Genomic DNA, 26728 nt, shown 5'->3' with positions numbered 1-26728 from the left:
TATCAGTATCAGAATGATGTTCATTTAAAAATTCATCTGAAAAAAGAGAAGTTTTAAAAGACTTTTATGTATACTAGAAGGAGAAATAACAGACATAGCCTTCTTAATGGATTTAAAAATAAAATCTCTTATGTTATCAGGAACACTCTGAAAATTAGATGTTGACGGAACAGCAACAGGTAATGTAACAGTACTAAAGGAAATTTTATCTGCATTAATAAGTTTGACATGACATGCAATACAAACAACAGCTGGAGAAACAGATACCAAAAGTTTATAGCAGATACACTTAGCTTGGTAGCTCCAGCACTGGGCAGCGATTTTCCTGAAGTATCTTCTGACTCAGTTGCAACGTGGAACATCTTGCAATATGTAAAAGAAAAAACAACATATAAAGCAAAATTGATCAAATTCCTTAAATGACAGTTTCAGGAATGGGAAAAAAATGCCAGTGAACAAGCTTCTAGCAACCAGAAGCAATAAATAATAGACTTAAATAATGTGGAGACAAAAATGACGCCCATATTTTTTAGCGCCAAAAAAGACGCCCACATTATTTGGCGCCCAAATGCTTTTGGCGCCAAAAATGACGCCACATCCGGAACGCCGACATTTTTGACGCAAAAAAACGTCAAAAAATTACGCAACTTCCGGCGACACGTATGACGCCGGAAACAGAAAAAAAAATTTTGCGCCAAAAAAGTCTGCGCCAAGAATGACGCAATAAAATGAAGCATTTTCTGCCCCCGCCAGCCTAACAGCCCACAGGGAAAAAGTCAATTTTTTTAAGGTAAGAAAAAATGATTGAAACAAATGCATTTATCCCAAGTATGAAACTGACTGTCTGAAAATAAGGAATGTTGAACATCCTGAGTCAAGGCAAATAAATGTTTGAATACATATATTTAGAACTTTATAAAAAAGTGCCTAACCATAGCTTAGAGTGTCACAGAAAATAAGCTTACTTACTTACCCCAGGACACTCATCTACATGTTGTAGAAAGCCAAACCAGTACTGAAACGAAAATCAGCAGAGGTAATGGTATATATATAAGAGTATATCGTCGATCTGAAAAGGGAGGTAAGAGATGAATCTCTACGACCGATAACAGAGAACCTATGAAATAGACCCCGTAGAAGGAGATCATTGCATTCAAATAGGCAATACTCTCCTCACATCCCTCTGACATTCACTGCACGCTGAGAGGAAAACCGGGCTCCAACCTGCTGCGGAGCGCATATCAACGTAGAATCTAGCACAAACTTACTTCACCACCTCCATAGGAGGCAAAGTTTGTAAAACTGAATTGTGGGTGTGGTGAGGGGTGTATTTATAGGCATTTTAAGGTTTGGGAAACTTTGCCCCTCCTGGTAGGAATGTATATCCCATACGTCACTAGCTCATGGACTCTTGCTAATTACATGAAAGAAATAATTGTTTGGTCATTATTTATGAACAAGAAAAATCCAATTATTAAACTACAACATGATAACAGTATAGACATATTATTCAATAATGTTTTGATGGAAAATAAAAACAAGAAAAACTTAATTTAGGCCAGGATATTTAAACAGATAGAAGATTTGCAAAGAGATTCAGAAAACCTAGGTGCAAATGAGTAATTATTTATTAACTCCAAGCTATAAAATACATTTTAAGAAAACTATAATATGATTAAACTATTTTAAAAGTGGTTTCAATGTATGTTCCTGTACTTAATAGAAAGCTCCTGGGAAGGAGCAAGTATAAGATTGTTCATTATAATCTGTTTTCAGCGAGGTTCAAAACATTTTAACATCTACAGCTAATAAGGACAAACTCATCTAATATTGGATTCCAACTGTTCATCCATGTATCCCTGCTCAAAGGCAGGATTTTTGTGAAAAAGCTTAATCCTCTCCAAGTAATATTTTCTTCAAGATATGATATTCCTCAAAGATCAACAAATCCTATTCAAGTTTGACTTAACATTTTCAAATCATTTAGCATTTCTCTAAAGTTTATCTATATTTATGGCATGATCTCTTCTCTATAAGACTAGGTATTTTGAAAAGGACACAAAAGTCTGTAAAATGTTGTGAAAAACATTGGTACCATACTCATTAAAATATTGCAGTTTGAATACTGAAATTCTAAGTTGACATGGAGTGGAAGTATAATGTATCCCTTCCATTCCTTTTCAGTGATCAACTGGTGGCAAAAAAAAAAAAAATCAAAATCCCTCTTCCTTCTTATTTTTAAATAAAGACCAAGAGGATGCAAAAGTGATTCATAGGTTTTATTGTCTGTGCAACTATGTGGCATTGATAGCCGGATTATGTGACCTTTCTGTCCTGTTGATTGACCGTGGCTATACTAAAGTGTGTTCTGAAAGTTTGCTAACCTCCGAATGCTCTGCTATTTTCATTGCTGAATTCATTCTTGTCTTGTGCAACAGCAAGATGCTAAAATCTTTGCAGATTTTAGCATCATGCAGTTGCAGATTGCTGAAATTGGCAATGAATATAGCCAAGCGGCTATCTCTTTTAGCTAATAGCACAACCTACAGTGATCTCAGAAGTGCACACTGGACACGTTTCTATGTTTTCAGAAACAAAGTCTCATTGTTTTGTAAATAGAAAAGGGAAGTAGATCCCGATGTTGCAAAGATGCAATGTCGATTTCTATTACGCAACAGTTACAGGACTGGAAGTATTTTTATGTAAGGGATATTAATAATTATTATAGTGATCGGCAGCAGACACAAAAGTATCACAACATAACACAATTGTATATCATAAGCAAATGCTATATATTATATTAATGAAGAGACATATTGACATGCTTGTACTTTTTTAAATCTTCTATACTTACAATTGTTTTGTCTTAAAGGGATTTTAAATTCAATTTTAAAATACACAAGCCCTTCAAGCAGGGACATATGCTAGGGGAGTTGTGAGAACAAGAAAAGATAAAATAAAATTCAGTGTTGTCCCTAAAGACCTATAAAATGGGCACACCACCTGGCTGATTTAACTTACCACCCAGCTAGAATTTAGCTCGTTCTCTCTCTATGTAAATATAGCACATGAACAAGACTTAAGACAATATTTGTAATATGGTCCCTTATTAATAAACAGTCATTTTATAGGTAACAATGTTTTTCTAATTAAGATTCTAAAACAAAAACATTTACCTTTGTTTCATGACGAATGGTAGTGACAGTAGTGACCAGTTCTACTTTCTTTCTCTTCTCTTCCTCCTCATCTCTCTCTTCCTCTGCCTTCTTTTCTGGTGTGACCGTTGTTATCAAGTTGGTTTGAGAGATGCCCTTTGCTGTGATGTAAGGGCCGGTACCCACCTCTGTGGCAGACACAGAATCCTTCATGTACAAGTCATGGTTTTCATTCACTGATGCTAAAAGCAAATATGATATTTAAAAAAAATAACTGAGTATGGGATGATCTGTCAAAAAACAAAGGTGATGGAAAAGCAATGCATATTTTGAAATTCTAGATTCAGATCCAGATGGTAATGCAATTGATTAAACATGAAAACAGATTTTAAAAGGCAAATATAAAGCAGTACGCCCTACTACCTAGCAAACTTCCAAATGATCTAAAAAGTGTCAGCCAATGTAATTTTAGAATAAGCTTATACATATACAATTATCTTCTGTCCTACATGCTTCTTTCTATTCCAAAACTTATTTTGCTTTGTTCACTGATAGACTGGTCTTCCAAGCATTTTCTTGTAAATCAAAGACAGACATAGATAATATTTTTGTATTCTGTTTAATTCAATCACAATACAATATATAGGGCCAGATTTCGGGTGAAGGGTTATCGGGTTTTCGCGTTCGTTTGCACCCAAGTTAAATTGTGCTCGTATTACAAGTTGAAAGTAAATGTGAAGGCGTGATCGCAATCACGATTTACACTATAATGATTACCATGACTTCAGAGCTCTGGTTATATTTTTCGGGAAACAAAAGTGTGTCCCAAAACAGATAAAAACACATTACAAAGTACAGTTATCCTCATAATAACACCATCAATTAAAAAAAATATTGCACACAAAAGTTTTAAAGGCTCAAATATCTCAGGTGTTAGGAAAAAAAAAGGGCTGCAAATGACTTTAACATTGCGATACATACATAAAAGTGCCTACATATGTGTGTGTGTGTATATATTATATATATATATATATATATATATATATATATATATATATATATATATATATATATATATATATATATATATATATATATATATATATATATATATATATATAGTCAGTGGTGGTACAGCACTCTCAGAAACAATAAGATGTAGGGCAGGGTAATCACAGAGGTAAAAAGTGTATTTATATAACTATGTTGGTTGTGCAAAACTAGGGAATGGGTAATAAAGTGATTATCTATCTTTTTAAATAATAACAATTCTGGTTTAGACTGTCCCTTTAAGCTCTGATTTACAACTAGAGAGTGTGTATTTAAACCAAAGGTTGATAAATAAGACAAAAGCACAATACATCTGCACCATATTGCTTTTGAAAACCATACTGGTGATGGCTGAGTTTATTAATTTGTAGAACAAGAGGAGAGCTGAATACTCAGATCTAATGTGACTCAGCAATCACTTGCTACATTAAAACTTTAGAAGTAAATAATTATAATTTAGCTGAGAAACAAACATTGTGCAAATAATACATTTTCAGTAACTATGTGTATGTTTCAGCTTTCATAGATATAGCACAAAGAATACTTATTCCTCCTCTGCAATAATTGTTTTAAACGCTAGCAGAGATATGTGCTCTGTGAAAGACAATGGAATCCAGCCCCTTTTTAAAAATAATAAAAAGTCTTTATTGCTTCCACATCATGCAAAAAGGACAACGTTTCAAGCCGTATGTTGGGATCTTAGTCATGTCCGAGGTTGGAATCTATTAATCTATTATCTTTCATTGTGTGTACTGGGATTGGCAGTTCCTGATATATCCATGCCCCAGGTGGATGGGTGCTGTCTCCATTGATAGCATCAGAGATATGTACTCTCTAGCATACTATTATTAATAAGCACATCATTTAAATGGGAGAATTAATGAACATATATCAGCTATATTATAAGAAAATACCCAAAGAAAAAAAGGAACAACGTGAATAGCCAAAATACTTGCCATCAACTACAAATATTCATTATTCAATGTGCTCTCACTAGTTTCTTAATAAAGGTTCTTGGGTAGTTTAATCTTTTTCATAACACATCTGCTTTTACTTTATTATTAATAAAGATTAGACTACCAGCTCCATTTATGAAAGTTTCAACTGAAAACTCGCTATAATTAAAGGGACAGTAAAGTCATAATTAGAAATTCATGATTTAGGCAGAACATACAATTTTAAACAACTTTCCAATTTACTTTTATTCTTTAATTAGCTTCTTTATCTTGTTATCCTTTGCTGAAAGGTTTATTTAGGTAAGCTCAGGAGCAGCAAAGAACCTAGGTTCTAGCTGCTCATTGGTGGCTGCATATATATACAGTTTGTCATTGGATCACTCATGTGTTTAGTTAGAAACCAGTAGTGCACTGCTGCTCTTTCAACAAAGCATACCAAGAGAATGAGAAAAAAAGTAATGTCAATTTATAAAAAATAAATGGTCCAAATCGATTTAATTTCCATTGCAGCAATTAACATTCGCTGTAACTCAATTGCTCTGTAATTTCATAGGAATTGTGCAAACTTGATTGTATCTAGAGGTAGATTCAACCGATTTAAGATTTATTATTCTTTCAACTTGTATGCTAGTGTATCGAACTACTCATTAGATAGTCTCAATCCACAAGCTTTGAGGTAGAGAACACCATAGGAAGCAATGGGAAGTGGGGAATAACCTATCACTATGCTTATACAATTTATTTAGTGGTTATTGTCCCTTTAACTTCAAAACTCACATACAAATAATCATAAAAGTATTTGCAGTAAAATGCATCAAATAAAATGCTTGTAATTTAAAAGGCGAAAATGCATTTTTTTATACTAAACTATATAAATATAACTTTCTAAGATGTAGTAATTAACCATTAGGTATATTATGATTTATACTACAAAATAAAATCAATACTGTAAAATGTCATTGCAATGATAAAAGATTCTTATAAAATGATTAATTATAATACCGTTTTGGAGCGTAGAAAAGGGTGGCACTAAGTAAAAGTAGAGCTGTAACACATCATGTGATTCATATTGTATAGGTTTTTTTGTGTTGAACAAATGATAAATTGAAATACTTGCGCCATCGATGCTTTAAAGTTATCAACAGACCGCTGATCCTTGCGACTTTGTTGATGCAAGCATATTTAGCCTTCTTGATAAGTTTTGATAAATTTCAGAGTCCGATGTGCAATCGCTGCTGCAAGGTTCAGCAGACATATTGAAACCTCTGAGTGACTAAAATTTGAAGCTTTATTAAATGGGCTGCTAAGTATTAGGTCCAGTTGTAATTTCTGGAAGTATTTCTCCCCAAAAACAAATTATGCTTACCAGATAATCTCCTTTCCTTCTGTATAGGGAGAGTCCACAGCTGCATTCCTTACTTGTGGGAAATACTGAACCTGGCCACCAGGAGGAGGCAAAGACACCCCAGCCAAAGGCTTAAATACCCCCCCCCCCCCCCACTTACCTCATCCCCCAGTCATTCTGCCGAGGGAACAAGGAACAGTAGGAGAAATATCAGGGTGAAAAAGGTGCCAGAAGAACATATTAAAATTTAATATGCCATCTGAAAGCACCCCAGCCTGCAAAACCCCTTCTCCCGAAGGCTGCTTCAACAGAAGCAAACTCTATAGAAATTTAGGAAAAAGAATGTAAGGAGGACCAAGTAGCCATCCTACCAATTAGATCCACAGGCCTCATCTTAGAGGCCCAATAGGACGTCACTGCTCCCATAGAATGAGCCGTGATCCTCTGAGGAGGCTTGAGTCCCGCTGTCTCATATATCAAGCGGATGACACTCCTCAACTAAAGATAACAAACAGATAAAATCTGTCTATCCCCATGCAGCCTGAAGATAGAACTCCAAGGCATGACTCCATACTCTGTAGTAAACTTTTCCTCAAGAAGAAGGAAAAGGACATAAGAAATGGACCACAAGTTCCCAATTGAAGTTGTGATTTTCCACAACCCTACGAGGAAAACTTAACTAGGTTCATAGATCATCCTATTATCGAGGAACACCTGATAAGGATGGTCGCCTGAAAAGGCCGTAATCTCAAGACACTTCTGCATGCAGAAGCCCTAATTAGGCGGAAAAGGTCACTAAGATAAACTTAACGTCAACCTCATGCATAGGTACTAAAGGAGTCACATGCAAAACTTACGAAGAAGATCTAAGCTCCAAGGGGGAGCAGCAGATCAACACACTGGCGGCCTGATCGCAGTCAGAGCCGTAACAAAAATAACCGACAGGGCCAACTTGACCCAACAAGTAACTAGCTAAAAGGCCCTTTTCCAGACCATCCTGGAGGAAGGAAGAGTTCTAGCAAACTAGATTAGTGCGCCAGGACGAACTACGCACTTTACAGCAGGAGTCCTCCACACCATGAGATAGATGACAAGGGACCAGCTTACGCGCTCGAAAGAGAGGGCCATAACTTCTCAGAAAAACCCTCACTTGGCTAGGACCAAGCAACATCTCGCAGTCCGCCTCAGAGAGAAAAGATTTGATAAACAAAGGGTCCTTGATTCATCAGATCCCTGCGACAAGGTAACCCTCCAGGAGGCGAAAAAGCCATCCCCCCCAAATCGAGACCCCAACTTTGCGGCCGCAACGGAGCAATCAGAATCCCTGATGCCTGCTCCTGATAGGTTTGAGCCACCATTTGAGGAAAGAGTGATATGGCCGAAGAGAAAGAATTGTGTTGAACCTCCAAGGCACCGTTAAAGCATCTAATAGCTCCGCCTGAGGATCTGTGGTATAGAGACGGGTTGCCCGAGATTCCCATGCGCCGTCCCTTACCAGATACAAATATCTGAAACCCCTCGGATGGATTCCTTATCCCCATTAAAGGGAAAGTCTGTAGAGACCATCCGAACCGGGTGACCAACCCCAGAGAGTGGGTCGCTGACAGCAAGCCGTAGTGGGCCTGAAGATCCAAAGCTACTCAGGAGAAATCTCCTGAGTTCATGGGCCCCCTCTTGGTACGCCCTCACCCCCCCTGACGGACTTGCGACCGTAGTCGAAACTGTCACGGGTGATTAAGACAGATGTCCCTCAGGATAAGGAGATCTGGACAAAGATACCTGAGAACGATTCTCTTAACCAGTAGTCCAGGTAAATCTGTTAACACAGATTCGATCAGCGCCTACTCAGACACGAGCCTCGGCCAAGATGAGACCTGACAAAAGGAATGAAGTCCAGCCTAACACAGAGCAAGCAATGGCCTGAAGGAGACCTGGATGGCACGACCTGAGGAAGTTAACTCATAACTTCACAAGTTCAATAGGCATGTCTTCCTGTCTTATGAAGACTAAATTAGCATCCAGGATCCACCCTGGTGCTTACACCAGAAAACTCTGGTCTAAGTATTCTTCCCTCTCTGATCGAGGAAGACAGATTAAATCCCTAAAGGACCTATATCAGACTTGACAATGGAAATTAAACAAGTATCGTCAAAACAAGGGAAGCTAACGTTAGATCTGGACTCTCTCTGCCAAAAGAAACCCTAGATTTCTCCAAGGCTCTAGAAGCAGTCTCGAGACCAAAACGACAAGAGCAATGCACTGGAAGTGTTGATCCAGACAAATGCAACCTTAGGAACCAGAAATGTTCCCTGAAGAGGAAAGAAAAGCAATGATATCCTTCCTCAACAGTGGTCCTCCACTACTCCTCCAGTACCAAGGGTAGAGAGGACCTTATAGTCACCCAACGAGGAGGCATGATAAGGTTGCTTTAAGTACCTTAGGGTCCAAATAGGACAGGAGTTCCCCTCCTCTATGAGACCCCGAAACAAAAAACTGTTTGAATGATCTTCCAAACCTCACTCAGCAATAGGCACTGGGACAATTTTATTTTATTTATTATTATTATTATTCTTTATTTATAAAGCGCCATCAGATTCTGCAGCGCTGCCCATGGATACAAGGATAACAGTACAATGGAGAAACAATACGATAAGACAAAATTTTACAGACAAAAACAGGGGGAATTGAGGGCCCTATTCCCATGGGAACTTACAATCTAGATGGGTAGGATGGGAAACAGGAGGTGGGGACTGCAAAGGTGAGAATGATATTAGTGAGGAGATAGAGGGCAGCTGTTAGTTAATTGAAGTTACTATTTTAATAAGTCGGGTGATAAGCTTCCCTGAACAGAAAGGTCTTTAGGGAACGTTTAAAGGAGGAGAGGTTAGGGGCAAGTCTGACAGCACGAGGAAGTGTGTTCCAGAGGGTTGGTGCCGCACGAGAGAAGTCCTGTAGTCTAGCATGAGAGGAGGTGATGGTAGAGGACGTAAGAAGCAGGTCATTGTTAGATCTTAGGGGGCGGGCAGGAGTGAATTTGTTGATAAGTGAGGACAGGTAGGGTGGGGCAGCATTGGTGAGGGCTTTGTAGGTTAGGGTGAGAATTTTGAATTTAACTCTGTTGTGAATGAGGAGCCATTGAAGGGACTCACAGAGAGGTGCAGCAGAAACAGAGCGTCGAAAGAGGTGGATTAGTCTGGCAAATGCATTTAGGATGGATTGGAGGGGAGAGAGGTGGGAGAGAGGGAGGCCAGTTAGTAAGTTGTTAAAGTAGTCAAGTCGGGAAATTACCAGGGAGTGGATTAGCTGTTTAGTAGTTTTAGCACTTAGAAACGGACGAATTTTGGAGATATTGCGTAGGTGGTTGTGGCAGGATGAAGAGAGCAATTGGATGTGGGAAATGAAGGACAGATTTGAGTCAAGTGTGACTCCAAGGCAGCGGACTTGGGGTGATGGGGAGATAGTGGTGCCGCCAACAGTGATGGAAAAAATTAGAAACTGGAGTAGAGTTAGAGGGGGGAATAAGAAGTAGTTTGGTCTTGGACATGTTTATACTTAGGTGGTGAGAGGCCATCCAGGAGGAAATGCCCGATAAGCAGTCGCTGATGTGAGAATTGACAGAAGGAGAGAGTGCAGGGGTGGAAAGGTAGATCTGGGTATCGTCAGTATAGAGATGATAGCTGAAGCCATAGCTGTTGATAAGTTTACCCAGTGAAGAAGTGTAAATAGAGAAGAGTAGAGGACCCAGGACAGAGCCTTGAGGTACTCCAACAGACAGAGGCAAAAGAGAGGAGGAGTCAATAGCAGAAGAGATGGAGAAGGATCTGTTAGAGAGGTAAGAGTGAATCCAGGAGAGGGCAGTGTCACAGACCCCAAGAGAGTTGAGAGTCTGTAGGAGAAGGTGATGGTCAACAGTGTCGAAGGCAGCAGAGAGGTCCAGTAAGATGAGTATAGAGTAGTAGCCTTTGTTTTTAGCAGAAAGGACATCGTTAGTAACATTGGTGAGGGCAGTCTCAGTTGAGTGTTGGGGACGGAAGCCAGATTGCAGGGGGTCGAGCAATGAGTTGGAGGACAGGAATTGGGTTAGGCGATTGAAAACTAGTTTTTCAAGTAATTTTGAAGCTAGCCGGAGCAGTGATATGGGGCGGTAGTTTGCAGGGGAGTTAGGGTCAAGGGAGGGTTTTTTGAGGATGGGGGTGACCTTTGCATGTTTGAAGGAGGCAGGGAATGAGCCGGTAGAAAGGGATAGGTTGAATATGTGAGTAAGAGCCGGAGTGAGGGTGGGAGACAGAGGGGGAATTAGATATGAAGGAATAGGGTCAAGTGGGCAGGTAGTGAGGTAAGAGGAAGACAAAAGGGAAGCCACTTCGCTCTCAGTGGTTGGGAGGAGGGTGCAGAGAGTGGCAGAGGGGGTGACTGGGAGTGAAGTTGGGAGATTGCAAGTTTGTGTTGGGATGTTTCTTCGGATGGCAAGTGTTTTATTGAAAAAATTGTCAGCAAGGTCTTGAGCATTGAATGCAGATTAGGGGGGTGGTGCAGGTGGGTAGAGGAGAGAGTTGAAAATGGAGAAGAGTCTTTTAGGGTTTGAAGAGTGAGTGGATATAAGAGAAGAGAAGTATGTTTGCTTAGCTAAGCGAAGGGCAGAGGTGTAAGAGTAAAGAGTGAAATTATAGTGCAGGAAATCAGGTTCAGAGCGGGATTTCCTCCAGGCACGTTCAGCAGTGCGTGAGCATTTTTGTAGGTAGCGTGTTTGTTGGGAGTGCCAGGGCTGGAGCTGAAGACGTGGGGCTTTGCGAAGTTGGGGCGGAGCGAGAGTGTCAAGTGCAGCGGAGAGAGTATTGTTATAGTGGGTTATAGCAAGTTCAGGGCAGGATATTGTGGAAGTGTGGGAGAGGGGTATATGAATAAGATTGGAGAGTTGGGGAGGGTCCACAGTGTGCAGATTTCTACTGGTGCGGGGGCGAGAGGGAGAAGTAGGTTTAGCATCTATATTGGGATTAAAGGTGAGCAGATGGTGGTCAGAGATGGGAAATGGTCGACAGGCAATAAATGCTCGACAGATAATAACTCCAAAGGAGAACAAAACCCTGAGGATTCCCTCTCTCTGACTGAAAGACAGGATCAAGAGAATGAAAACTTCACTGGAAGGCAGAAATTTGGAGCCTAGCTATAATTTCCTGAATCAAGCGTCCGAAATGAGCGAAAGTCAGTTCCCACACGATTCAAGATAGGACCTGGAACTGGCCCCTCCGGCCAATCTAGGTTAGGCGGTCCTTTGCATGGACTTATTCCAGGACTGGATCGGACTTGGATAGCTAAGGCTTAGCAGAGATCTCAGACGCTGGGTCATAACCGCTCCAAAAATAACAAGAGAAAAAGAACCAGTCTCTCAGATTCACTTTCTCATCCAATGGTGAAAATCGCAGAATAGTGGTACCAAATAAATCTTCCTCCATTCAAAAAGAGAAAATAGACTTAGAAGACATATCTGCCAGCCTGAAACCCTAGCCTAGGGCCAGAAACTGCGAAAGTTCCAAAAAATAATTATACGCTCCAAGGCCTTAATTCTCAAAATATATTGAGGGAAAACATCACCTCGAATCGAGACAGAGATGTTTCATAGGAAGTCTCCAGAAACTGTAACAACCTAAGTGGACAGTACATAAATATCCCTCTAGACGAAACAACTTCTAAAAATAGTTTCCACTAATAACCAAGAGCTCTAAGAATAAACTATCCTTAAGCGGAATAGAAAAAACGGACGGCAAGCGCACAAAAAGTGTTAGCCAAGTAGGGATGTGCAACGACACACCCCTCTATAGGGCCCGGAAACAGGGACATAAAAAGGAAAGAGACGAAAAGGAATAGGATCTCCATCCTTCCTCACCCGTCTTAATCAACTTCGCCATCTGATTCAATGGTCTGAGATTCAACTGGAAGATCAGTATTAGGTATCTCTATTATCGACACAACTTCGCTTAGAAGCCAGCGCAGGCGTGCCACCTTAAATCTAAAGGCAAAATCCTCCTCTGCCGGAGGAATAGAAGCAGCAGGCTCCGCCCCAGAAGGTTCGTACTCTTGCGCCTCAGAGAGAACCAAAAAATAGACTTAAGTGACCAGCGCCAAAAAATATAAATTACTACAAGCTCCAACTAGAAAAAATAGGTTACCCTCAAAGACCTACAGGACTAATCAATACAAAATACAAAGCTCTAGGGAGCGCTGAAACCAGCTTAAGAGTAAGGATAATAGAATATATATAATAATAAAACACCTAACCTGATACTAATATGATACTACTATAATAGGCAATATGTATAATACATGTAAATATAAATTGTGAATTATGAATTATGTGTGAAAAAAATCTTTTCAAAATTGGAAAAAATTATATATGAAAAAAATTCTATGTGAAAAAATTAAATTCTATAGAAGATGCCAGCAACAAATACTAGAATTGCATATCTATATATAAAAAACTTTATTACAATATAGGTCGACCTATTCAAGACATACAATAATAAATCACAAAATTAAGAAAAAGAAAATTAGTATAAAAAAATTGGTTAAAAGGAGTTTTTTATACTAATTTTCTTTTTCTTAATTTTGTGATTTATTATTGTATGTCTTGAATAGGTCGACCTATATTGTAATAAAGTTTTTTATATATAGATATGCAATTCTAGTATTTGTTGCTGGCATCTTCTATAGAATTGAATTTTTTCACATAGAATTTTTTTCATATATAATTTTTTCCAATTTTGAAAAGATTTTTTTCACACATAAATCATAATTCACAATTTATATTTACATGTATTATACATATTGCCTATTATAGTAGTATCATATTAGTATCAGGTTAGGTGTTTTATTATTATATATATTCTATTATCCTTACTCTTAAGCTGGTTTCAGCGCTCCCTAGTGCTTTGTATTTTGTATTGCCTCAGAGAGAACCGCATCACCAGACGACTGAACAGATAAAACCGTCAATTTACATGATGCTCCCTGGGCCGAAGTGCATGAATTAACCCTTCGTTTGCGCATAGCAGTACAAGGCAAAGCGGTTAAGGCCGCAGACATCGCCATACGGAACTAGGACGTAACGTCTGGTGGAAAAAGCCCTCTCCAGGTGGAGGATAAGCGATGCAAGGGGAAGCTGCATGTGTAGGATCGGATGACTGTAGGGGACACGCCTCACGGGACGAGGATTCCTCAGAGGCGGAAGGCTCAGTGGCATCTAACATCTCAACATTGGTTGATGAAAACACCCTGTTGTGGCATATGGAACATAATTGAAAGGGCTGGCTAATCCAATATACAATATACACAGGTATCGAATTCTGTTGTAGAGGGATCACCCTCTAAAAATTCAGAATCCTCCATAACTAGGTGACCCTATTTAATTCAAGAGAACAACCGGCACCTATACCCCCAATGGCTGGGTCACTCACCACCTCCTATGACCCAGACAGTATAGAGAAACTAGCTCCTCTCCATAGTCAGGAATAGGAAATGGAAACCATGACCACTCCTGGTCACACGGTGTGCAATGCAGGACCGCCCCTGCTAAAGTGAAAGTGTGCCAAGCTTAATAAAACGGTGCCACTCTCAAGAAAAAAAGGCGACCTGTACATTCCATATCAGCCTATGAGCCCAAAGCATCTCACACATATAAAGCAGCAAAAATCACATAAAACAAATATGATTCACCCCCCACTGTAAGGAGATATTAACCCTTGATTCCATAAAGATAAAGGAGTCCCATGTGACCCTATCTTCTAGCGTTAACATATGATTAAAAAAATGAAACAATCTTACCGGAATCTATGCCGTGGAACAAAAACACGGTCCTTCAAGTTTGACAGACTGTAGCATCGCTTCTGACATGGACTTAAGTGATCAAAAGCAGGCAGCGAAACTCGTCAACACTGATTGCTTAGGAGCCGGTAATATGAGTCTGGATGGGTTTGCAGAAAGACTCTCCCTGCATCTCCAGACTCTAACTTTCATCAATGCTCTCACTGAGAGGCTGACAAGACTAATTAAAACTCCAGTACCATTAGCTGTGGACTCTCCCTGTATTAAGAAGGAAAAGGGTGGTTGATTCATGGAATGAAGTTCCATTAGATGTGGTAAGGAAAAACACTACAGGGGACTTCAAGAATGCCTGGTATAAGCACAAGGCTATCATACAAACTAAATAAGCTAACATATTTAAGAATTTTTTGGGCAGAATTGTTAGGCCTATGTGCTTACCTGTTGCCAAAATCAAAATCTGTTTTGGGGTCTGTGGGGGCAGCACACACAAGGACTGGAGGATGACTGTCTCTGCACATTAACTATGATCCAGGCTGCGAGAAATAGACCAGGTACCTTAAAAGCATCCCGATCTTTAGACCACCTGAGTATTTATACGTCAGTATGATGGATATGATTGCTAGTATTAAATGGGTCACCTTTTAGTGGGATAATTTAAAGGGACAGTCAAGTCCAAAAAAAACTTTCATTTTTCAAATAGGGCATGTAATTTTAAACAACTTTCCAATTTACTTTTATCAACATTTTTGCTTTGTTCTCTTGGTATTCTAGTTGAAAGCAAACCTAGGAAGGCACATATGATAATTTCTAGGCCCTTGAAGGCCGCCTCTATTTTATTTACTTTTCACAGCAGGGGAGAGCAAGCTCATGTAGGCCATATAGATAGCATTGTGATCACGCCCGCGGCTAGTGGCAGACACTGCACTAATTGGCTAAAATGCAAGTCAATAGATAAGAACTAAAAGTCATGTGATTTGGGGCGGTCAGGAGATACTTAGATACAAGTTAGTCACAGAAGTAAAAAGTGTATTAATATAACAGTGTTGGTTAAAGGGATTATCTTTCTTTTTAAACAACAAAAATTCTGGTGTTGATTGTCCCTTTAAGCTTAACTGGAGCTTTTTTTAAGTATTTTATATTTGTATAGGTTGAACTCGATGGACTTCGGTCTTTTTTCAACCTCATCTACTATGTTACTATGATCCTTACATGCACACCAATCTTTAGACCATCTTGCTATGTATATGTCAGTATGATCCTTACATGCACACCAATCTTTAGACCATCTGGCTATGTATATGTTAGTATGATCCTTACATGCACACTAATCTTTAGACCATCTGGCTATGTATATGTCAGTATGATCCTTACATGCACACCAATCTTTAGACCATCTTGCTATGTATATGTCAGTATGATCCTTACATGCACACCAATCTTTAGACCATCTGGCTATGTATATGTCAGTATGATCCTTACATGCAAACCAATCTTTAGACCATCTGGCTATGTATATGTCAGTATGATGCTTACATGCACACCAATCTTTAGATCATCTGGCTATGTATATGTCAGTATGATCCTTACATGCACACCAATCTTTAGACCATCTGGCTATGTATATGTCAGTATGATGCTTACATGCACACCAATCTTTAGACCATCTGGCTATGTATATGTCAGTATGATCCTTACATGCACACCAATCTTTAGACCATCTGGCTATGTATATGTCAGTATGATCCTTACATGCACACCAATCTTTAGACCATCTGGCTATGTATATGTCAGTATGATCCTTAAAACCTCAGGACTGTGTGGTGTGCATATAGTTGAGATAGCCCTTGACCAGTTTGACTATACAATGCAAGAGGACTTTCTGTGTAGTTTGGGGCCCGAATGCAGTAAATCCATTTGTTAGGAGTAACTGCTTTAACTGCTTCAAGCTCACGTTTATCATTCTTAGTTGCAATGGTCAATTTACCAGCAGCGTATACTTCTAAACTAAAAGAAGGCAAAAAATATGATAGTTAAGAGACATGTCTATCTTTTATCCAACTGTATCTATCTAAAATTCTAGTGTGCTGCATACAGCTTTTCCAGTGAAGAGTAAATAAATTCTGTACAGAATATGAAAGGTAATTAGCTTTGAGTAAGCAACAACTTAAAGATATGTGAGAGAAGCCTTAAGGTCAATAGATGAGGAGAATAACATCACCTCTACAAAAATGCATGGAAATATCTAATCAGAATTGAATGGCTTTACATGCTGTCAAGTCAGAACAACAAAGAAATAAGTGTGTGTTATATGCACTTTATTCTCTCTTTTACAGATCCTGGTAGACAAAAATCATATGGAAAAACATCTCTTCTAGTGATAATTATTTCAGTATCTGTTGTTGTTGAAAGCCAAAGTATACTAGTTTTTGAGAGACTAAGAAAATTGGAAGAGCATAGGGCATTTTGAGCAAGCTGAAATGTGACAGGGTTGCTAAGCAACCAGATCTTTTAGGCTCTCTGAGACAGATATCCAAATGAGTGGAAGACAACAAGAGCAAGTATCAAGTTCTCCAAAGGAAAGGTGCACATTTTTTGCAGTTATTTCCAGTCCTGAAACTGTAGCTAAAGAGGTTTACTGCTGCAACATCAATGAATATATGTATGTGTATATATATATATATATATATATATATATATATATATATATATATATATATATATATATATATATACACACACACACACATATTTACCAAGGCAAAAGATGCATCTAGGTCATGTCATTTCTCTGAAGAAACATGTACATAAATGTGAATCTAAGGTGAAATTATCTTTCATCTTTTTCCCAAGTTAAAAAAGCTTAGCTTATAAATTTCCAACCAAACTCTTTCATCTAAAATTCCTTTTATGTTGCAAGATATATTCAAATCCATGGTAGTAATTAACATGCCTGATAATGTTCTAGGTTTGTAGAACATCCATAATAATATTTTATCATGTATTAATACAATTTTGTGATTACTAAAACAGAAATATACATATAAAAATCAAGTTTTGTAAACTTAAAATGATGGTAAACTTTACATTATTTTCAAAATCAGGTCCAGAATCTAAGCAATATTTTACAGGAAATTGAATTGATCACTTTTAATGGAGATGTGCTGTAATTTACTTTTTCATATAGCCGTGTCATTCTAATACCCTGTGCTCCGGCCGCCCGCTTCAAAACTTTTTTTGTGAGCCAACGGTTTGAACTGTTCTCCCTTTGGTACTCTAGTCGTACGGCACTTTTTTTGTAGCTAGAGCGCTGATTGGAGAACAGTTCAAACTGTTTGCTCATGGGAAAAAGTGGGCGGCCGGAGCACTTGGGTATTAGAATGACACTGCTATATTAAAAAGTAAGTTACAGCTCATTTTTATTAGAGGTGATCAATTAAAGTCCCTGTAAAATATCGCTTAGATTCCGGACCTGCTTTTAAAAGATGTAAAGTTTACCATCACTATAAGCTGTCTGAATAGCCACATACAAAGTCTTGTTAGGAGTAAATCTACTAATCAAGCAGAAAGTATAGGCTATCAAACAATTTCCTATCAGTAAGAAATTTCAAACAATGTTATAGAAATACAGCTAAACTTTAATTTCACAAAAAATGCAAAGCAAGCAGATTGCAAACTTGCTTAATGAAATGCTGTTAGTAGTTTAATTTACATCTATTTGTGTAAAAGAGCTTAAAAGTAAACATGGTAGTGTTTCTCACTAAACAAAATTCTACTTACCCCCATCTAAACTTCTGGACATTGTATACCGCTTGCTTGAAGAACGTTCAAAATAGGGTGCAGGACGGTCAATAAGTGCACTGGCTCTTCTTGTTTGGGCTTGTGTTCTACCACTATAGCGGAACTTGGATCCCAAAGTGAGGAATTTTTTCGGAGGTGCCTCTGGTAGCAGCAATCTATGAAATATTGACATACAAATAATATAGTATTTTGTTCAGAATGAAAGTTTTAGGAAGTTTAAAATAAAGTATATAATGATGACTATGTACAGTACTTAGAAAATACAACCTAGGTGTGGTAGATGTCCTAGTTTTTTCACCTACTTTATTTTTATATAGTAAGAACTTAAATGCATTTGGCATTTCTCCAACACATTGACTAGAATTCTATTTGGGAAACACAAAATATACTATCGGTATGAATTAATCATTAGTTTCATAGAGGAAATATTGTAACAATCATTGTGTGTCAATCAGATCACATTTCTTGTTTTATTCCCTCTTAAACAAAAGTCAGTCCATTATTTAATACCTGTAGTAAGTGCAAAACTCAAACATGAATGCAACATGAAAGCATGGTTAGGTCCAACTTGTATCATGCCTTTCAAACAGCATATTTTAAAAAATAGATTAAATGGACCTTAGAAATATTCATTAACTGAAGATTTTTCTTCTAGTGTTTGTGCTTAAATGACACAAGCAATGTTGACATTTTTGCTCACTATTGCTTTCACCTCAATTGTCACCAAAACATATTATATAATGTTATTTTTAAAAACAGCCCTTTCTAGCGATACCCTATAATCATATATAAAATAACAATAAATAGGAATTACTAGAAAATACAGGGGAAATTTTTTTTTTTTTACAGTTTTCTTTATAACAAGGTCTACAAAGCTAGTGTAGTTTAAGAAAATTACCTCCAAATAGATTCATTTTGCTGATCTGAATTTAGGAATACCCCATATGTCTATGTTTCAAAGTAATTTATAGCAAATAAAGGCCAATTAAGATGGAAGTATTAATTTAACGCTAAAATTTGCTATGCTTGGAGTTTAAGCTAAATAGTGGTCACCCAATTCAAAACTGCTACACAAAAGTATATATATGTAGAATTTAGACACCCCAGTGTATGTATCTAGAGGTATTTTGACACATTATGATTAACCCTTTTATTGTCACAGGCAGAAAATAAAATTTAGGGGTAAAATCACTCAAAAAAAATTGCAATTTAGCACATTGTTACGCGCTTCTCATGAAGTTTATTAAATGTGAGCGAGATAAGCTTGAAATGTATGTTAAATGTTCTTTTTCAAATACTATTTATTCTTCTTATTATTAATAATACTTCAGTAACATACCTAAAAAATGTATGGTGTTCCACACATACTTTCCATAAACGTTTAGCTGCTCGATGGTTTGGTAGTTTAAATCCAATGGTGCTTTCAAACTGTTCAAACTAAAGCAAAAGAAACATGATTGAGTACAATCATAAAAATGCATTCTTTCTAGTAAATACTAAAACAACATGTTTATACCTTTATAGTTTACAAGATATCATATTCTATAGTAGTAAATTCACTTCTCAAATGTACTTGGAGTAGGTAGAAACTCTCCAGAAGTCCTCTGGTTCCTCCCTTTCCTTTATTTTACCCCCATTTTTAATTGTGAGATAAAGTTAGAAATAACAATTTATGCTTACCTGATAAATTCATTTATTTCATCATGGTGAGAGTCGATGAGCCATTACTACTGGGTTTCAACTCGTAGCCACTAGGAGGAGGCAAAGATACCCAACATTTCACAAGCTTTTAATCCCTCTCACCTCTCTGGTATCCCAGTCTAATAAAAAGTCAAGAAAAGGAGAAAAATAGAGAAGTAGGAAAGGACAAAAAACTGGCGCCAATTGGAAAAATAAAAAGAGGCGGGTCTTGTGAACTCCCACCACAATGAAAGACATTAATTTATCAGGTAAGCATAAAGTTTTCTTTCATAAGGTGGTGAGAGTCCACATGTCTTTACTAATACCTAAGCTGTGGAGTCCACAAGTAAATGGGTTGGAAAAAGTGAAGGCAGGCACCTATTTACCAGCTACTAAGACTGTTGGACTTTCCTGTCAAAAATTATCCCAGAAGAAAAGGGAGCAAAGAAGTTGCTGCTGTGCAATCTACATAACAGAAACCTTGTTTTAAAAGTCCCACAAAGAGGAACTTATTTAAAAGAATAGACAGTAAAAATATCTGGAAGGAATTTTACTGCTTCTCATGAAGGCATACTTAATAAAAGCTGTTAACCAGGAAGCTAAAATAACCAGTGTAGTCCTCTGACTCATACGTGGACAAATGAGAATACAATTTTTAAACAGAGAAAAGAAAATGAACTACAATGTCCCAACTGAAAAAAAAATCAAAGAAAAGACCTTATCCTAATAGAAAAAAGGATAAGGAATCTGAAAAGAAAAAGTAAACAAACCAGACACTCGCTGGTGAAAATATTGCAAAAGAGACAATCACTTTCAAAATAAGCTGAATTTTTAAACCATTCAAAGATTCAAAAGAAAAGATTGAAAAACTATTAAAACCAATAAGACAACTAATTGACTAGATCTAGAACAAAGATCTGACCGTATAAGAAACTTGAAAATATGTTCTTAACAAACTTATTTTGTAAGAATAGAAAAATTCCAGAAATTTCTGAGAAATACTGGTAAGAAACATGTTTATCACACCAGGAAAGAGAAAAAAAAAAAAAAACAGAATTTATGTTTACCTGATAAATTTCTTTCTCCAACGGTGTGTCCGGTCCACGGCGTCATCCTTACTTGTGGGATATTCTCTTCCCCAACAGGAAATGGCAAAGAGCCCAGCAAAGCTGGTCACATGATCCCTCCTAGGCTCCGCCTACCCCAGTCATTCGACCGACGTTAAGGAGGAATAATAGCATAGGAGAAACCATATGGTACCGTGGTGACTGTAGTTAAAGAAAATAAATTATCAGACCTGATTAAAAAACCAGGGCGGGCCGTGGACCGGACACACCGTTGGAGAAAGAAATTTATCAGGTAAACATAAATTCTGTTTTCTCCAACATAGGTGTGTCCGGTCCACGGCGTCATCCTTACTTGTGGGAACCAATACCAAAGCTTTAGGACACGGATGAAGGGAGGGAGCAAATCAGGTCACCTAAATGGAAGGCACCACGGCTTGCAAAACCTTTCTCCCAAAAATAGCCTCAGAAGAAGCAAAAGTATCAAACTTGTAAAATTTGGTAAAAGTGTGCAGTGAAGACCAAGTCGCTGCCCTACATATCTGATCAACAGAAGCCTCGTTCTTGAAGGCCCATGTGGAAGCCACAGCCCTAGTGGAATGAGCTGTGATTCTTTCGGGAGGCTGCCGTCCGGCAGTCTCGTAAGCCAATCTGATGATGCTTTTAATCCAAAAAGAGAGAGAGGTAGAAGTTGCTTTTTGACCTCTCCTTTTACCTGAGTAAACAACAAACAAGGAAGATGTTTGTCTAAAATCCTTTGTAGCATCTAAATAGAATTTTAGAGCGCGAACAACATCCAAATTGTGCAACAAGCGTTCCTTCTTTGAAACTGGTTTCGGACACAGAGAAGGTACGATAATCTCCTGGTTAATGTTTTTGTTAGAAACAACTTTTGGAAGAAAACCAGGTTTAGTACGTAAAACCACCTTATCTGCATGGAACACCAGATAAGGAGGAGAACACTGCAGAGCAGATAATTCTGAAACTCTTCTAGCAGAAGAAATTGCAACTAAAAACAAAACTTTCCAAGATAATAACTTAATATCAACGGAATGTAAGGGTTCAAACGGAACCCCCTGAAGAACTGAAAGAACTAAATTGAGACTCCAAGGAGGAGTCAAAGGTTTGTAAACAGGCTTGATTCTAACCAGAGCCTGAACAAAGGCTTGAACATCTGGCACAGCTGCCAGTTTTTTGTGAAGTAACACCGACAAGGCAGAAATCTGTCCCTTCAGGGAACTTGCCGATAATCCTTTTTCCAATCCTTCTTGAAGGAAGGATAGAATCCTAGGAATCTTAACCTTGTCCCAAGGGAATCCTTTAGATTCACACCAACAGATATATTTTTTCCAAATTTTGTGGTAAATCTTTCTAGTTACAGGCTTTCTGGCCTGAACAAGAGTATCGATAACAGAATCTGAGAAACCTCGCTTCGATAAAATCAAGCGTTCAATCTCCAAGCAGTCAGCTGGAGTGAAACCAGATTCGGATGTTCGAACGGACCCTGAACAAGAAGGTCTCGTCTCAAAGGTAGCTTCCAAGGTGGAGCCGATGACATATTCACCAGATCTGCATACCAAGTCCTGCGTGGCCACGCAGGAGCTATCAAGATCACCGACGCCCTCTCCTGATTGATCCTGGCTACCAGCCTGGGGATGAGAGGAAACGGCGGGAACACATAAGCTAGTTTGAAGGTCCAAGGTGCTACTAGTGCATCCACTAGAGCCGCCTTGGGATCCCTGGATCTGGACCCGTAGCAAGGAACTTTGAAGTTCTGACGAGAGGCCATCAGATCCATGTCTGGAATGCCCCATAGTTGAGTGACTTGGGCAAAGATTTCCGGATGGAGTTCCCACTCCCCCGGATGCAATGTCTGACGACTCAGAAAATCCGCTTCCCAATTTTCCACTCCCGGGATGTGGATAGCAGACAGGTGGCAGGAGTGAGACTCCGCCCATAGAATAATCTTGGTCACTTCTTCCATCGCTAGGGAACTCCTTGTTCCCCCCTGATGGTTGATGTACGCAACAGTCGTCATGTTGTCTGATTGAAACCGAATGAACTTGGTCCTCGCTAGCTGAGGCCAAGCCTTGAGAGCATTGAATATCGCTCTCAGTTCCAGAATATTTATCGGTAGAAGAGATTCTTCCCGAGACCAAAGACCCTGAGCTTTCAGGGATCCCCAGACCGCGCCCCAGCCCATCAGACTGGCGTCGGTCGTGACAATGACCCACTCTGGTCTGCGGAATGTCATCCCTCGTGACAGGTTGTCCAGGGACAGCCACCAACGGAGTGAGTCTCTGGTCCTCTGATTTACTTGTATCTTTGGAGACAAGTCTGTATAGTCCCCATTCCACTGACTGAGCATGCACAGTTGTAATGGTCTTAGATGAATGCGCGCAAAAGGAACTATGTCCATTGCCGCTACCATCAACCCGATCACTTCCATGCACTGAGCTACGGAAGGAAGAGGAACGGAATGAAGTATCCGACAAGAGTCCAGAAGCTTTGACTTTCTGGCCTCTGTTAGAAAAATCCTCATTTCTGAGGAGTCTATAATTGTTCCCAAGAAGGGAACCCTTGTTGACGGGGATAGAGAACTCTTTTCCACGTTCACTTTCCAGCCGTGAGATCTGAGAAAGGCCAGGACGATGTCCGTGTGAGCCTTTGCTCGAGGGAGGGACGACGCTTGAATCAGAATGTCGTCCAGGTAAGGTACTACTGCAATGCCCTTTGGTCTTAGTACCGCTAGAAGGGACCCTAGTACCTTTGTGAAAATCCTTGGAGCAGTGGCTAATCCGAAAGGAAGCGCCACAAACTGGTAATGTTTGTCCAGGAATGCAAACCTTAGGAACCGATGATGTTCCTTGTGGATAGGAATATGTAGATACGCATCCTTTAAATCCACCGTGGTCATGAATTGACCTTCCTGGATGGAAGGAAGGATAGTTCGAATGGTTTCCATCTTGAAAGATGGGACCTTGAGAAATTTGTTTAAGATCTTGAGATCTAAGATTGGTCTGAACGTTCCCTCTTTTTTGGGGACTATGAACAGATTGGAGTAGAACCCCGTCCCTTGTTCTCTTAATGGAACAGGATGAATCACTCCCATTTTTAACAGGTCTTCTACACAATGTAAGAACGCCTGTCTTTTTATGTGGTCTGAAGACAACTGAGACCTGTGGAACCTCCCCCTTGGGGGAAGTCCCTTGAATTCCAGAAGATAACCCTGGGAGACTATTTCTAGCGCCCAAGGATCCAGAACATCTCTTGCCCAAGCCTGAGCGAAGAGAGAGAGTCTGCCCCCCACCAGATCCGGTCCCGGATCGGGGGCCAATATTTCATGCTGTCTTGGTAGCAGTGACAGGTTTCTTGGCCTGCTTTCCCTTGTTCCAGCCTTGCATTGGTCTCCAAGCTGGCTTGGCTTGAGAAGTATTACCCTCTTGCTTAGAGGACGTAGCACTTTGGGCTGGTCCGTTTTTACGAAAGGGACGAAAATTAGGTCTATTTTTTGCCTTGAAAGGCCTATCCTGAGGAAGGGCGTGGCCCTTACCCCCAGTGATATCAGAGATAATCTCTTTCAAGTCAGGGCCAAACAGCGTTTTCCCCTTGAAAGGAATGTTTAGTAACTTGTTCTTGGAAGACGCATCAGCCGACCAAGATTTCAACCAAAGCGCTCTGCGCGCCACAATAGCAAACCCAGAATTCTTAGCCGCTAACCTAGCCACTTGCAAAGTGGCGTCTAGAGTGAAAGAATTAGCCAATTTGAGAGCATTGATTCTGTCCATAATCTCCTCATAAGGAGGAGAATCACTATCGAGCACCTTAATCAGTTCATCAAACCAGAAATATGCAGCTGTAGTGACAGGGACAATGCATGAAATGGGTTGTAGAAGGTAACCCTGCTGAACAAACATCTTTTTAAGCAAACCTTCTAATTTTTTATCCATAGGATCTTTGAAAGCACAACTATCCTCTATGGGTATAGTGGTGCGTTTGTTTAAAGTAGAAACCGCTCCCTCGACCTTGGGGACTGACTGCCATAAGTCCTTTCTGGGGTCGACCATAGGAAACAATTTTTTAAATATGGGGGGAGGGACGAAAGGAATACCGGGCCTTTCCCATTCTTTATTAACAATGTCCGCCACCCGCTTGGGTATAGGAAAAGCTTCTGGGAGCCCCGGCACCTCTAGGAACTTGTCCATTTTACATAGTTTCTCTGGAATGACCAACTTTTCACAATCATCCAGAGTGGATAATACCTCCTTAAGCAAAATGCGGAGATGTTCCAACTTAAATTTAAATGTAATCACATCAGATTCAGCCTGATGAGAAATGTTCCCTGAATCAGTAATTTCTCCCTCAGACAAAACCTCCCTGGCCCCCTCAAACTGGATTAGGGGCCCTTCAGAGATATTAATATCAGCGTCGTCATGCTCTTCAGTAACTAAAACAGAGCAGCCACGCTTACGCTGACAAGGTTTCATTTTGGCTAAAATGTTTTTGACAGAATTATCCATTACAGCCGTTAATTGTTGCATAGTAAGGAGTATTGGCGCGCTAGATGTACTAGGGGCCTCCTGAGTGGGCAAGACTCGTGTAGACGAAGGAGGGAATGATGCAGTACCATGCTTACTCCCCTCACTTGAGGAATCATCTTGGGCATCATTGTCATTATCACATAAATCACATTTATTTAAATGAATAGGAATTCTGGCTTCCCCACATTCAGAACACAGTCTATCTGGTAGTTCAGACATGTTAAACAGGCATAAACTTAATAAGAAAGTACAAAAAACGTTTTAAAATAAAACCGTTACTGTCACTTTAAATTTTAAACTGAACACACTTTGTTACTGCAATTGCGAAAAAACATGAAGGAATTGTTCAAAAATCACAAAATTTTCACCACAGTGTCTTAAAGCCTTAAAAATATTGCACACCAAATTTGGAAGCTTTAACCCTTAAAATAACGGAACCGGAGCCGTTATAAGCTTTAACCCCTTTACAGTCCCTGGTATCTGCTTTGCTGAGACCCAACCAAGCCCAAAGGGGAATACGATACCAAATGACGCCTTCAGAAAGTCTTTTCTAAGTATCAGAGCTCCTCTCACATGCGACTGCATGCCATGCCTCTCAAAAACAAGTGCGCCACACCGGCGCGAAAATGAGACTCTGCTTATGCTTTGGGAAAGCCCCTAAGAAATAAGGTGTCTAATACAGTGCCTGCCGATATTATTATATCAAAATACCCAGATAAAATGATTCCTCAAGGCTAAATATGTGCTAATAATGAATCGATTTAGCCCAGAAAAGTCTACAGTCTAAATAAGCCCTTGTAAAGCCCTTATTTACGATCGTAATAAATATGGCTTACCGGATCCCATAGGGAAAATGACAGCTTCCAGCATTACATCGTCTTGTTAGAATGTGTCATACCTCAAGCAGCAAGAGACTGCACACTGTTCCCCCAACTGAAGTTAATTGCTCTCAACAGTCCTGTGTGGAACAGCCATGGATTTTAGTTACGGTTGCTAAAATCATTTTCCTCATACAAACAGAAATCTTCATCTCTTTTCTGTTTCTGAGTAAATAGTACATACCAGCACTATTTCAAAATAACAAACTCTTGATTGAATAATTAAAAAACTACAGTTAAACACTAAAAAACTCTAAGCCATCTCCGTGGAGATGTTGCCTGTACAACGGCAAAGAGAATGACTGGGGTAGGCGGAGCCTAGGAGGGATCATGTGACCAGCTTTGCTGGGCTCTTTGCCATTTCCTGTTGGGGAAGAGAATATCCCACAAGTAAGGATGACGCCGTGGACCGGACACACCTATGTTGGAGAAAAACTTGTTAT

General features: G+C 39.2%; 1 protein-coding gene across 9 annotated transcripts in view; it reads right to left on the bottom strand.

Moving 5' to 3' along the window:
* EPB41L3 (erythrocyte membrane protein band 4.1 like 3) overlaps positions 1–26728 on the bottom strand; it is a 554565-nt gene that overhangs the window by 74550 nt on the left and 453287 nt on the right. For all 9 annotated transcript variants that reach the window (XM_053714936.1, XM_053714941.1, XM_053714938.1 and 6 more), the window contains 3 exons: positions 19462–19559; positions 18102–18277; positions 3177–3397 (listed from right to left, as the gene is read on the bottom strand). In XM_053714936.1, coding sequence (XP_053570911.1) covers positions 3177–3397; positions 18102–18277; positions 19462–19559 — 495 coding nt within the window. The remainder of the gene's footprint in view (positions 1–3176; positions 3398–18101; positions 18278–19461; positions 19560–26728) is intronic.

Source organism: Bombina bombina, chromosome 5, assembly GCF_027579735.1.
Source record: "Bombina bombina isolate aBomBom1 chromosome 5, aBomBom1.pri, whole genome shotgun sequence".
NCBI lineage: Eukaryota > Metazoa > Chordata > Amphibia > Anura > Bombinatoridae > Bombina > Bombina bombina.
This window is presented reverse-complemented; position numbering and strand designations above follow the sequence as displayed.